General features: G+C 38.3%; 1 protein-coding gene across 7 annotated transcripts in view; it reads left to right on the forward strand.

The window, feature by feature from the left end:
• FAM241A (family with sequence similarity 241 member A) overlaps window positions 1–15,084 on the forward strand; it is a 274,989-nt gene that overhangs the window by 35,397 nt on the left and 224,508 nt on the right. For all 7 annotated transcript variants that reach the window (XR_014692313.1, XR_014692314.1, XR_014692315.1 and 4 more), the window contains one exon: window positions 13,969–14,049. Coding sequence is in view for 2 of the 7 variants with exons in the window: in XM_084517003.1 (XP_084373129.1) it covers window positions 13,969–14,049 (81 nt within the window). In the remaining 5 variants the exon portion in view is untranslated. The remainder of the gene's footprint in view (window positions 1–13,968; window positions 14,050–15,084) is intronic.

A 15,084-nucleotide genomic window follows, 5' to 3' on the forward strand; every position in this document is an offset into this window, starting at 1 on the left:
TTCCATCGTGGTAACTTGAACATATACGCCCTAGGGGACATAAGGAGACAAATATAGGAAAAACTGAGACAAGCAATTCAGGAAAGGCAAACTACTGTGTGTTCTCCTTCCTTCTTGTCCAATGCTGCTGTCAATTCTGATATTACAAACTCTATTAAAAATCTGAACCCTTCCTAGACCAACAGATCTTATTTTATGCTCTACTACAGTCCTTTCTGTTCGTGCAACCTCCAGGTTTCTATTTCCGTTAGCTCTGCCTCTGTAAGAGCTGTTCAGGGTTGGGGCAGGGGAAGGCATTTTGGCTGGGCCAATTTTATGCATTATTCAGTTCAGCATGTGTGCTGGCAATGACTGTCCAGTATATATAACAGTGATATGGCTGGTATAGCTAACCAAAGTATTTCTACCTTCTCTCCTCAATAGCTTTGGATTTAAGGAGTTCTTAAGCTTTGACAAATTTTGGCAACAGCTATAAATCGACTTCATTTAATACCTGGTATTTCCCTAAGGCTCTTACTTTCAAAGGCTCTTAGGCTCCTTTCTGTACTTTTGGTACATTTCCAGCTTTTATGTCCTTGCAATAAAATGGAAATAACACAGTTGAGTCTATATAAATAGCCATATAATAATAATATATCAACGGAAACTTTGCTGAGAGAGGACCCTGTAAAATGCAGTTGTAACAGTGCTCTCAGGGAAAATGTACCAGACAGAACAAACAAGTAGAGCAAGACCAAGAATATTCTTCATTTCAGATGTGACTGTTGGCAACTGGACCTGGTCTGCCTCTCTATGAACCAACTAAAGCAGCTGAAAAATGATATACGTGCAGCCCACATACTGGGCTAAAACCTGATGTATGGCATACTGCAGATCATCCCAAAGTAGGTTAGAGAGAACATAGAGTGATTTTATGGCATGGGGAGACAGGGTGGGTGGCACAATAACACAATTTTTTTGTGTGTGTCCAGTAAGAATTCAAGGCTGGCTGTGGCAGATAATAATCGCCAGGCATCACCGTGCTGGTGGATGGCAATCCAAAATTTCTGAGGTAGCAGGTTTGCTTTCGTAATTGGTGAGGAAAGTGCAGGTAAAACAAAAGAAGATTCAGCACTCTCCGTTTTTAGGGATTAGAGGTGTTATTTCTGAATTAGTAGGGTATTAGACAAGTATGAACACACTATAAATTGATTCAAATATTTCCAATTGGCTCTTCGGAAAACTTCTAAAATGAAAATGTATCCATAAAATTGCCTTTGGGGAACGCTGCTATTGTTTAACCATAAATAAAATGCATCAACTTTTCTTTAACTGAAATGTGAAGAAAAGGCAGAGATGTTTTTCCAGCACCTGAAAAAAAAAATCCAGCAGGTGGTTTCCATTTACAAAAGAAAAGTAGTGACCAAAATTGTTTGCTTAAAACCAAAATTAATTTATGCTACTTAATCTATATCTCTGTATAGTTAATACCAGTGAGAATTCTGCAGCATTGGAATAATAACATATTTTTATAAACATGAAATAAATGACCTGACTAATATTTTTCCAAGCTAAACTGGAATTCATAATCACTGTAAAACTTATGAGCTGAATAAGATGTCTGTTTCTTATGCATTGAATGCGATGACTGTTTCCATGCACCATTTATATTTACCTTGTTTAAGATGAATCGTGTTCACTGTAGTTTAAGACAAAATACTTGTATGTATGCGGGTTACTTTCAAATGGTGTTTCATTGTTGCGGCTCCACTTTTCTGTCACTATTTGCACCAAAGGAAGAAAGGAGACATTAGCAGTTCCTGTACAAGTTCCTTTGAAGAACCAACAGCAACCTTCCAGCACTTTCCCTGCCCATAGCCACTTTAAAAGTAACTTCCACTTAAACTGAAAGCAAATTGTTTTTTCAGGGTAATTTAGGGATAATTAATGTGCTGGTGAAATTACAGCAAAATACATCTTCAAAGGGCTTTTCTTACCATCCGTGTGATGTGTTCCTTCTGGCAATGGCTGTGGTAGGAAATCCTTAATTTCTTGCGTTTCCTCCACATGATGCGGATTTGAGCTGAGGGATGAATCTGCAAAATAGCGCCAGGCTTACCTGGCCAAGACAGGGTGATTTGCATCCTCCTGGCTTTTGCAGGACCCAGTGCAGAGTCAGACCATGGTCGTCCCTTATACACCTGCTGTTTTTGCTGGGGCAGATAGTCTGAAGGGGAGGAAAGACTATATACCACTGACATTCCTAGCATGCGTGTCAGCACTGGTGTGAAGTGACCTTCAGTATGCAGATGTAACTAGCCTTTTTATTCTGGGGCAGGGCAGAGAAGCAAATTTCTTCCAATTCAGTCTGTGTGTATGAGCCTGCTTTGCAGCAATGGAAAATTATAATGAGGAGGTGCTCTTGGGTGCATTAAGAATTGTCTACTTTCAAATAAGAAATGTAGGTAGAGGTAAAGAACTTGAAATATTATACCTCCTCTACAAACATTTAGACTACAGCATCCTCCAGGAGGGGAACTGAAAAGATCTTTTTCTTTTTTCTCCTTGGTTTCTTCTTGGGTGTTAGAAATGTGCACTTGAAATTTGCAACATTTGGCTTCCTGGGAAAATAAATGAGGTGATGTTAACTTTTTCTTTCAAATTCTGTAAGCGATTGAATCTGTAAGTTTAACTCTTGTGGCAGGGCACACTTTTTGCCTGACTGGCAAGGCGTTAATGTCCAAGTGTAAAGGAGAAGAAGATGTTACTTCCATTCCTTAGTCTGTAATTTATGCTCTGTATTTCTAGCTGCCCCAAGCTTTGTACTTTTGTGGTAATGCCAGGTAATAAAGGAAAGGGTCTGGTTTTATTCATAGTAGTTAGGAAGAGGTTTCCAACAGTTGGCTGCTTTTTTTTCCTCCTTCCTGTGTGATTTCTTGTGTCATATTAGGAGAAATTCAGGACTTATTGTATGACTTCCCCTGTATTTTTTTCAGGGAAGAGGTGACCAGCACGGTATTTTTGGTTCTTCCATGAAGCACAAAGTAACTGCTGAGGTCTGACAGGGAAGGTATCTGATGCGTGGCTTCTACATAAATTTTTGAGCTAAAAGATGGTTGGCCAAGACTTGGATTCTTACTGAATCTGAATGGAAGTTCATGCTTGAGGTTCACTTGTAGTCAAAAGGATATCCATCCTGCTCTTTGGAACTCATTCTTTCCTTTTGGAAGCCTTCATTGCCATTGACCCAGAGCATCTCAGCTGTGCTAAATACGTAGCATATCAGTTATTCATTTTGTGAAATAAAACAGTGTGGAAGGGCAAAACAAAAAAAAAATAAATTTGAAAATAGTCCTATGAATATTTAATAATAATGATTTATTGTCAAGGTTAAAAGCCAACTGATTTTATCATTTCCAGATGCAGTGAGTTGAGGACTGTTACGCCATTGTTTATGAAAGCAGCACCTACAGACTTTTTTTTTTTTTTTTTGATAAAACAAAGTCTGATTCTAAGATATTTAAAAGGAAAATCTGAAAGAAAAAGATATTCAGTAGGTATTTGCATTCTTTTGGTCCCATAAATGGTAAACCAAAAGTATGAATAAAGCAGGTGCGCTTCTCATTCACCAACCTGTAAGTATGCATGTTTTTATCCTGTTTCTCTTGGAAACTTGAAGTTGGGAATGTTTCTGTGGTTATATCTTTGGTTTTTCCTTTTGTTACTTTCACCATAAGACTAGGTTTCTGTTTTTGTTTTAGTTTTGGAGAGTTCGCTAAAACTGCAAGAGTCTCATTCACAAAGTTATATGTATTATTCAAGCAACTCTGACAAATACTGTTATCGTCTCGTGTTGGAAGTGTTTGTATAGGACCAAATATACTGATTATACTCCTTTAACCCATTTCTTTAAGCATAAGTGAGAACCTCTAGGTTTTTTAGAGGATATATAGTTCTAGTAGAAATTGGATAAAAAGAGGCCCTAATGTTCCAGACGTGCATATTTTGTAGACAGAAAAGACACAACTCTTCCCTCTCTGCCTCAAAGAAATGAGCAAAAACTGAAAACCTAAACTGGAAATAAGCTGCACTTCATTAAATAAGATCTATGCATTTACTCAACTACTGAAGATCTGCTAGTGTGTCCTACTCTCGCTTTAGCCTATATCTGATACGTTAGAAGAAGCAAAGGCTCAAATAAGGCACGTCTTCAATTCTATATTACGTATGTATATAGGGCCCTAGTGAGGGGCCTCTTAGGTTTCCAACAATTCATGTAAGCAGTTGTGTCCAGTTAAACTGGTGTCTGTAAGCTATAATTCAGTCCTGTGAACATTTATATTCCTTCCCATGATGCAAGTCAGGGGTAATTGTACTGAAATAATCTTGTGCTAGTACAATTTCAATCAAGGTGATGTTGCGAATAATTAAATACACGATGAAAAAGATGTGAAAGCTGTTTGAACATTTAATAGAAAATGTGACTGATACTACTCCCATGCTGACAATGCCTGAGAATAAGGTCTTACAGTGAACCTATAAGAGCTTAGATTTTATTCCCTGCTTTATGTGGTATCTTGTATCTCAAAAAAAAAAAAAAAAAAAAAAGTTATTAAGCATGACTAATGGCACACGTTAGCTCAATTCAGACTCATTGGTAATGGATTGTCTTCATTAAAAAAATTCTCGTGTGAAAGCTTCATGTCTCTTATACTCTTACAATGCTTAAATTTCATGTAAAAGATCTGATGAGAGGGCTAAGGCATCCTTATTTTTGGTTAAGAAATTAACAGAGTATAAATGCTATTCAAGTAATGCTGGTGTGGTTCTAGTCTGTCCTGTGTTGGTGCATTTAAAACGGTGTTGAAAAATTGGAGAGGGCAAAGAGGACACAAAAATGAATTAAGGACAAAGGGAGAAAATGTGCTGCAGTGAGGGAATTAAGGAGCTCTAGTTTATCAAAAGGAACACAGATGTTATTGAATTACAAGGTCTAAATGTCTTTATGGGGAGAAGAGGGCTGGATAGTAAAGGGCTTTTCAATCTAGTAGAGAAGCATGACAAGAAACAATGTCCTTCTAGTTAAAAATGAAGTACAAATGTTTGAGTGAGGATAATCAACTGGGGAAAAAACAACTCAGCAACTATAAGGGAGAGGATTCACCACCTATTTTTCTTCAAATTTAAGGTGAAATACATTTCTAGAACAAATCCTCTACTTGAGCATGAACTTTTGGTCTGGATGCAGGCACACTTTAGTTACTTTGCTTCTTTTTACCAACAAACAAAAAAAAAAGAAAAAAAAAAAAAAAGAAAAAAAAATAGGTTGGTGTCTCAAAGATTGTTTCCTCTTTTGTTTGTGATAAAACTAATGACTATGGAACACTATTTTCATAGGTTTTTCAAGATACCCCTAAAACATTTTACCAATAACTCTTATAGGAGTGGGGGATTTGGACCACTTCACAATAACCTTAATTGTGGATAATTTTAGGTGCTCTCCAACCTGCTCAAGTAATCTGACATCTCTCTCTTCCTGCAGTGGTTCCAGGTCCTTGAAATGTGTAATTTTTAGAGTTGGGATGCTCTGGTTAGCAGCCACTACATTTTTCTGTCTCATATTTCTTGGAGAAAGAGATTTCTTGGATGAAAAAATGGACTTTACTGTTCTCCTTTCACTCCAAATCTTAAAAGAATATTTTTGTTGTTTGCCTAAAGATAGCTCAGTCTCAAGGGCCTTTCATCCAATATGCACAAAAGGCAAGCATAGGCTAGGTGTACAGCTGGCCTGCACTGCTATTGAAATCAAGACTTTCAGCTGTCTCATGACAAACTCCTTGCCTCCTGAAGCTGATTTTCTGTACCCATCACTGATTTCAACCTGGTATACAACCAGGAAAAATCTGAGTGCTTGTATCTGGTTGGTTTGAGGGGGTTGAGTGTTTTTTGTTTGTTTGTTTTTTTTCTCCAGTGACATTTCCCCCTCCTCCTCCTCCTGCCCCCCCCCCCCCCCAAAAAAAAAAAAAAAAAAAAAAAAACTTAATCTACTTAGTCTAAGTCTTATATGTAATGTTGTTTCTTGTTCTTGTCATTAGTCTTCTTGCTTAGATGGGAAGAACTTCCTGGCAGAGTAGGTTTGCAGTCAAAGCTTCAGTGCAGTGTGATGTTGGGACATTGCACTCTGCTTGTGTTATTCAGAAGACAGTGATACTTCCACAGGATTTCCGATTTATTAAATAATATGAGAGTAACTGTAGGATGGGTTCTGGTCAGGGAGTACTTCCTCTGTCCTGTTTCCCCAGCTTTTTGAGACCTGCCAGTACAACACAGTCCTCATATTGAACACCATGACCACCTTGAACATACCCCTTACTTTGTCCTGGCATTTTGCTGGGGTAGAGGACAGGAGAGAGGGAGAACACACTGTCTCCGTAACTGCCTTGCCTCTCTTACTAGAACAAGCAGTTAAGCAGAGCTAGGTATCCTGGCAGGAGATCAGGCAAGGTCTAGATAAGAAATAGGAGATTGCTGACCATGTAGGAGACAGGAGGGAAAGGCTTGGCTGCACCAGGCAATACGTTTAGTGCACAACTGGTAACAGGGTTCATGTCAGTGATTCTGACATCATTTGTGTTTGTGTAAGTTTAGAAATTCAGTAAACCCATAGTAGTGGTATTAATGTTGGACAAAGTCTCCAACCAGTGAAAGCATAGACCCTCTTCTGAACCTGCTCGTATAGCTGGCTACAGAATTCCTGTATGGAATATACGCAATGTGAAGCATATGTGAGAATAGGGTTAGACTGAGCAACAGGTGTAATTATCCTACAAAACATAGGCTGGGTGGCCATTCAATGTTTTGATAGTTTGTCACACCAGAAGCCCCTGCTCACACAGTGGTGGGGATGATGGGGGGGAGGGGGGGGAGGAGGATTTTTCTACTATTTTTAGCCAATTTCTTTCAAGTACAAGGGGTATTGGCAGGGCCATGTACACATTTGTTTTTACATTTTGTGAAAGTCTGAAGAACTTTTTTATGTTCGTTCATTTTCTTGACTCAGAACAGTCAGTGGATAAAATTATAGCATGTTTTTCCCTGTGAGGCTGTTAATACTCATAGTATATAGTTTGAGAATCTGTTTCTCTTTAAATTTATCTTAATTTGCAGTTATTCCATCAATATATTTATAAAAGGGATAAAATAGACATCTCTTAAATACATTTCTATTTTTTGCTTTTTGTTTTGTTTTTTTTTAATCAAGTATTTCAGATTAAAAATTTACATAGAATTTTTTACCTGCAAAAAAGACAGGTATTTTAAGTCTGTATTTTATGAGAATGCCATACAATTTAACAAATCATCTTAAGGATTAAGATTGCTTTTTCTCACACAAGTTTCATGGGGAAAAATAGTTCTGATCGATTTACATGATGTAATGGAATGAGCAAAAGCAATAAGGATAGAGAAAAGCACAAAGCATTTTCCAATTATGTTTAAATGCTTAGTTATTAGGTACTTCTACACATGTTTACAAAAATAATAATGCTCTATGAATTTATTGCCTTAAATAGCTAAACACTATTGATTAGTTTTATGGACAACTGCTATATATCATAAACCCAGTCAGAGGTTGTGGTTGCTTTAGAAAAATACATAGAACCATACCTACTCACACATCCAAGTGCCAGGTTTAATTCAATTTCTCGTGTTTTTGACCTGCTAACCACTTCTGAGGGCATGTTGCAATGCAGCCACGAGGTTGGGGCTTACCCCAGGGCTGCTGCCAGCCACACTGGGGAGTGATGGCTGCAGGCAGCAGGGGAGAGAGAGGGGCTGAGGATTACAATGCATCATCTGCTCGGGTCATCCAGCGCCTTGTGAGTTTAATCAGGCTTTCTTCATCCTCCATTACACTCATTAGGTCCTGTTAGGTTAGTGCTCAATGTTGATCTGTATCTTGGTCAAGACAATTGCTGCTGATTAACTATAATTACCAGTAATGGTCCCAACCTGCTTTCAAGCAGACTGTTGCTGTCATCTTGTCCAGGGCTCCACTCTGTGATGAGCAGTCCAAATCTGCTAACCTCTTGCTTGCTTGCTGTCTGAAACAGCAAGTTGCTTCTTGTGTGGGCTCATCCCCTCACCCTTGTACTTGCTGTCTATAAACATCCTGACCCTCCTTTTGAGGTATGTAAAAGGTAAAGGTAAAGAAAACAGGAATGAATGGTATGGGGAAGGGGGAAGAGCAGATGCAGAGAATTTAAAAATAAAATACAGAATAGCAAAAATAACGAAGCAATAGGAGAAATATGAGGCTTAATGCTAACAAAAGAATATAATACCCTGTTCTTTGCAATCTGAAGTAATAAATTACAAACTAGGACCTGAGCCGAAAATACGTCCTGTGTGAAAAATCTTTGTCTGAGCTCATTTTCCTATGTATATCAGATTATTTGGGGAATAGCTGTCCTTAAAATCAGACTCTTTATATTCAAGTATTGCTTCAAGAAATTTTAGCTTGTGGATGGTTTTCTGGTCAGCCTTATGAAAGCCTCTATATGCTTAGACTTTGCTACAACCATAAATAATCATGAGTCGAGTCAGAATTTATAGTTAATTGTGGTATGAATACTAAGGTCATGTAAATGTTTACATTCCCAATTCATAGTTACAAATAATGCCTGCTAAATTTCCTACTGACTTAAACTACAAATAATTTGGGGAATGAAACTGAACCCTAGTTATTTGTGTCTTTGTTCTGCAGGCATCAAAAGAATGATTATCTCAAAAAATAAACAAAACAAAAACCATTAACAGAGTTTGGACTTAAGGGTAGACAGACAGTAATGCTATCCTAAGCAGCCAGTAAATTTTCAAAGTCAGTGCACGTAGCCGTGCTCACAGAACCCAGAATTTGAGTGCACACCCGATACTGTAGTTGGGGTGGGGTTTTTGTTCAAATGATCTTCAAATGAATAAGGCAAGAAATTTATGAGGAGGGAGGATACAGTGAAGTAATCCCGATATTTATATATTTACTCAGCATTTATCTTAAAAATACTCCTTGAGGATAAAAGGATGCCCGTTTGGTTACAAAATTAAATACTTGAATGATGTATCTGTTTATCTAGCAAGAAATTGCACTGGGAGGTGCTTCCACTCAAAGGACGGAATGAAGGGAAAATTGATATTTTCATGTAATGAAAGGACATACTTTCTATGAAGTACATAGAAACTACATAGTATGTAATAAAACTACATAGTGTATGTATGTGAGATCAGCTGTAGAAACAACTAGCTGTTCTAAACATGGTGTTTTATAACTTTCAAATATTTGATTTTGCATTCTAAAGAACTATTTTCAAAGATATTCACTGTGCAGCATACTACGTTTAAAGAAAGGAAAAATAAGTTCTGGTGCTTTGGCAAGTCTAACTGTGGATCAAATCTAGCTGAAGTCCCTATGTCACCTAATTTTATTGATACCAGCATGCATCCAGATACGTGCCAATTTTAAAGATAATTGTGTTCCTACCATGAAAATGCCTCTGGTATGTTTTCTTTATGTGGCAAGACATAATGACAATCAATACTGGTTTACAGCTGCTTTTTGTCTCCACAAGAGATGCATATTTTTCAATACCACAAGATACAAGAATTTTGTTTGCTATTTAAATAAACTGAGGGGGGGGGAGGGAGGGAAGAAAAAGAAAAAAATCACTAGCATGTGGTGAATGCAACAGATCTGATAAATTGTATTAGTACTCATTTTTATTTGCTCAGTCCTGGATGAACTAGATAGCTTTCTTTTATGTAGCTTTTCTTGAAACACATTCATCTCAAATTTCATTATAAAACTATCTTTTATATCACACTAAGGAACCTTCAGTGTGTAATACACACACATAGCATGTCCATATTTATATACTGCACTCATAGTCCTATAAACACATACACACTGCATAAACGTGTGTGTTCAACTTCTGGGAGTATTTATGTTCCTAATGTATGTGTACTTTCAAAATGTATATATTTATATACCTCACTATTTAAGCATGACGTGTGTTATAGATAGAGCATGTAGTGTTTTATCTGAGTAGTTTAATATTTCTGTCAAGTGCTTTAATTCCTTGTTGAACTGAGTATTTGGCCTTTAGAATTAAGACAGTTTCTAAGCAAGAAAGCAAGAAATAATAAATAAAATTTTAGCATAAAACAGTTTAATGGTTATAATAGAAAATACATTTACATTGTGAACGTCAAATTATAGTTCATAGACTAGCCCGTATTTTTTAATGTTGGCAGTAGCTCAATAGCTTTAAATAGGATTCTTTTATACATGTGTGTGTATAAAATACATATATTTTTTAAATCTCAAAAATCACTACCTTTTTGCAGTTTATAGAAGGAAATGGAAATTGCGGGCCAGGAAATCACATCCCAGAAAGATCACGTCCTTGTGACAATTTATCGTGGAAAAAGACATGTCTTCCAATTGAGATGTAAAGCCGTGGTCTTACAGCTTGTGGTCAATGAAGACACTTGGGGTTTTTTTGCTATCTCTTGCAAGAACAGGGTTATTAGCCCCTGAAGTCTTGGTTGCATTCCAGTTTTAATAACTACACTTTGCCTACGTAATTCCCACTGTAGCTTCAGGTGGATTGTGGAATTTTCTTCACTTCCTGTCATAAACTATTCTGTAGTGTTACTGTGCAGCAGCTGCTATACTGCACTGCTACTGTTCAGTGCTTCTCCCCAAACTTATGACCCTTTCTATTTAATCTTACATCATTTTTTGAGTTTATACCAGTATTTCAAATGACACATATTACAAACCATTATGAACTGGAAGCTATTATAAAAGCTTTACTTGCTGTTTTCAAGATGCGTCTTTTGTGTTTGCTTGAGAGTCTAAAAATGGAGTATCGAAGACTCAAAAAATATTAGAAGGAAATGACACTAATTTTAGTGGCCTTACTTCCTCTGTGAGTCTTATAAATGGAAATTAAAGACCATTTAAATGCATTTCAGATGGGCTGTACTCACATATTGTCATCAGTACTCTTCCACAGGGGAAGCTGAGGCAGAAGAGCAAAGGGAAGTTATATTAACTGTTTTTTGTTTGTTTGTTTGTTTGTTTTTTTCCTCTTGCCCACTCAAATAATATTTACTGGAATTTTGAACAAAAGATATTTAGTGTTTTCACTCTTCTGTTCCAGTTCCATGTGCCTTGTTCAGAGGACATATTTAATATTTATATTTTCTTCAATAATTACTTGATTGACCCAGTTTTGTTACTTCTTGCTGTCTAATTTGGTTAACCTTGGCTTATATTTGTTCTTGGTTTTATTTAATACCCAGAGTAGTATCTTTTTCTGTTTAGGATTGATTGACAGTGGAATATTCTGGCTAAGAGCTACAGAGTCAAACCACAGACTGAGACACTGTACAGACTGTACATCCTTGGAGCCTGCCAGCAGACTGTTTCTTGCAAAATACTACCAAGTATAACTATGAATTCTGGAATAACACTTTCTTGGCTATTTGTAAAGACAATGTGGAGTGTAGTTACTATGTTTATGTTTCTTGCTAGAAAACCATAATCAGACGGATGCATGATAAATCTTTCCTGTGATTATTTCCCGGCAGTTGTTGTGCATGTAAGAAGTGCTTTCATTCATCAGTATACTTTGTGCTTTTTTCGGGCTTCACTGTTCCCAAGCTGATGAAGTAGGAAGGGCAGGAAGTCCCAGCACCTTCCAGCAGTGCTTTCCTTGCCATGGGTGCTGGTCCCTGGGTGGTCACCTTAGCGTGTTTCATTCTGATAGAACTGCACCTGCAAATGACAGGGTTTGTGCGACCATCTTGTGGATGGGCAAAAGCATGAAACTGAGCAGCTTCTGCTTTCAGCGGGTTGGGCAAGGGGAAGCGTGTTTGGAGAGATGTCATGAGGTAATGGGATGGATCAGTGCTCAGGCCAGGTGCCTGCCAGCCCCTGCTACCCCTCTGGAAGGATGGGAGGAGGCAGCTGAGCACACCTTTCCTTTACAGTATCTCAGAAATTGTGAGGCTTGCCAGTTTGCTCACAGGATGGTTTTATGTATAGGTTATTTACCATGTTAACTTTACATCCTTTAAAGCACTGCTGAGGTGGAAAATGCTATAAACCTACAACCGTTGCTCTGCATCATCAAAAGTAGAAAATGGACTAAAACAAACTGCATGCAAAAAGTGAACTTGAATTATGTGGTTAACGGCCTTTTTTTTTTTTTTTTTTTTCCTTATTATATCAAAATAAATGCAATCAAGACTGATTTTTAGTCATAAGTAATAATGAAAAACGTATTACATCATCTCTTTGAACTCACTCCTGGTACAGTCGATGGGCTACATTTAAATATTTATCTTCCTCCAAAATGGTAGACTTCATATACTTTCTGTCAATTTTGTAGTGATTTTACAACCTGATTTTTGCTATGTTTGAGAGGGGGGGAATTCTTGTTTTTTGTTTTGTGGGTTGCTGTTGGGTTTTTTTTGAGCATGTGTGTGTGCCCACACATATTTGATGGCATCGTTACAAGACCTATCGCCCTAAACGTCCAGCCCGGCCCTTGTGCCTCGGAAACTAAGGTAGATGAAGTTGAAAGGCAGTTTTTGGAAGCTTATTTCCAAAGGGCCGCGTGAGAGGAGTCAGCGTTTGCCCAGCGGGGGCGGCGGCCGCCGGCTCCCCTCAGGCGGCCCGGCCCTGCCCGCGGCGGGCGCCATTTTCCGACATTCCTCAAGCGGGTGCTGCCATCTAGTGCCCGTCCCGGGGCTGCGCCCCCGCCGCCCCTCTGCGGGCAGTCGGCTCTGTGAAATTAACCTCTCCTTCCCGTAACTTGTGACGGGGAAAATCGGGGTTTTACACGCCGCCTAGCCCGCGGGTGAAAGAAGGGCTACCCCATGGGAAGGGTTTGTGCAGAGCTGTGTGGGCGAGATGCGGTCTCTCGTCAGGGGGCTTCCCGAAAGGATTTGCTAAACGCCCCGTTTCGAAGCGATCAAAGACCTGTCCTCCACACAAGCAGCAAAACCTCAACACTCAAACGTTTTTATTTTGGGGAAGGGGATGCTGCTGATGCGCTTTTGATTTTTTAAAACTTTTTGTCGAATAGTATTCATTTGACGCTTGTGTATTTTTAAGGATAAAAAGACATTTAGAAGACCTGGCATCGATAGACACTTTTTGTAACTTGATTTTAAGGCAGGGAACTGGGATTTAGTTTTAGTTAGATTTAGAAGCTTTCCTGTAGTTTTCCTAATTTGGACGGTGAACCACGATGCTCCTAGCAATGACAACCAAAAACTTAATGTAATTTGACCCAAAGGAGAAATGCTTTTCCATCAAAGTAAATGACACACAAGAAGGTAACTGTGAAAAGTAAATAAATTCCCTACTAGTTTAGTATAACTTTGGAACGTGGTTCTTGACTTAATATATCGTGCTCTTTTTTTGTGCACATGTGATTAACATAATACAATTGATGAAGCTGTATATTTGGCTCTGAGGTGCTCTGTCTCAGTCTTTTTCTTGCAATAACACTTGTCTTGCTAAGGGCTTCTGATCACCATGGGCAGGCTTAAAAAAAAAAAAAAAAAAAAAAAAATCTTAGATCCATGCAGCAGCAGTCTTCTTTAATATCCTGCTCTCCTGGGTCTCTAACGAGAACAGAAGAGTTTTACCCTTGATATTTAAAGCAAACCCCTGTTCTTCCTATCAAAAATACTGAAGCATGTTTTCTTCCTTTTATAAAATCAGATTTTGAACCAGGGAAATGCGTGACATTTTGAGCACTTTGTAGCATGACTTTTTGAGGGTTGAGAAACGAACTTCAAGAGGCTCTTTTTATGAGTTTCTCTTCAACTTTGAAATCTAATGTGGGATTTTCTGTTTTGTGAAGTTTCAGGAACAGTGCTCTAATCTCATCTTGATCTCTCTTCTCTCCTTTCCAGCACACATATTGGGAACAGATAGACAAGAAACCAGTGGAAGGTCAGAGGAAGATTTTAAAGAGAGAAGAGGCATCACCTGGGGTAAGTGGGGGGTGATGCCGGGGAAAGGATGAAGTGAGTCAGCATGACACACATGTCCACTTGGAAACCACAGCGAGATCTTCCCAGTGCACTGTATGAGCCTCTTAAAAGCAAAATCCAGACAGAGTCTGTCTCTCTATAAATCTTTTCCCCCTTTCCATTACTAGTTGGGTATTGTTGGCTCTAAGCCACCTGATTTTACTATGATTTATTAACTGCTATGCATTATATATGAGATTCAGGTTTACTGAAGAGTTACCCTTATGGTCAATGTTGCATACAAATCAGCTACTGTTAGAGAGGTTTATTGCATCTTTTTATGCGGCTAGGAGTTTTGTTAGGTCGTGTTAGAATTTGTGACTTGTAAAACAATACCTCAAAAAAAATCCTCATCTGTGTTTCACATGGTGCATGTACTACATGGAGTACATCATATAGCACTGTTTGGCTCACAATCATTCCTAAAAAACTGAGTACGTGGGCAGACTTGGGAGGGTAGTAGAGTGCTGTTTTTTTTTTTTTCCCCACAAAGTTCCTTAAAGTATTACAGTGTTAATGAAATTGGTGCTTTGTAGCAAAATAGGAATGTGTGAATGAATGAAATAAGGGATAAGACGTTCAGTTGTGTTGAAAAACTAGCTGTGGTTTAGACAATAATATAGCATGTTTGAGAGATGCTGCTGCTTAAAGAAGTTACACTGCTATGCATTCCTTACTGCTGTTCTTTCTCACATTACTTGGTGGAAGCTCTGCAGCAGAGTTTGGCCTTTGGCCATAACCTTGTCTGTGATTATTCCAGTGATGACCAATGCCTCTCTTCTAACATGGAGTATTTCTTTATGGCATCTTATCCTTTCATTTTCTACATTCAGATTAGTTGTGCTCTAAAGATCAGTAAATAAACATGGGAGGAGAGGAGGGAGTTGATTTTAATCTAAAAAAACAAATACTGAACATGTTTCAATAGTTTGGGGATTTTTTGCAAAGGGCAGGGAGGGAGGACAGGAAGAAGAAAGAGGTCTTTTTTGTTGCTGG

The sequence above is a fragment of the Aythya ferina genome (genome assembly GCF_964211825.1).
Source record: "Aythya ferina genome assembly, chromosome: 4".
Classification (NCBI taxonomy): domain Eukaryota; kingdom Metazoa; phylum Chordata; class Aves; order Anseriformes; family Anatidae; genus Aythya; species Aythya ferina.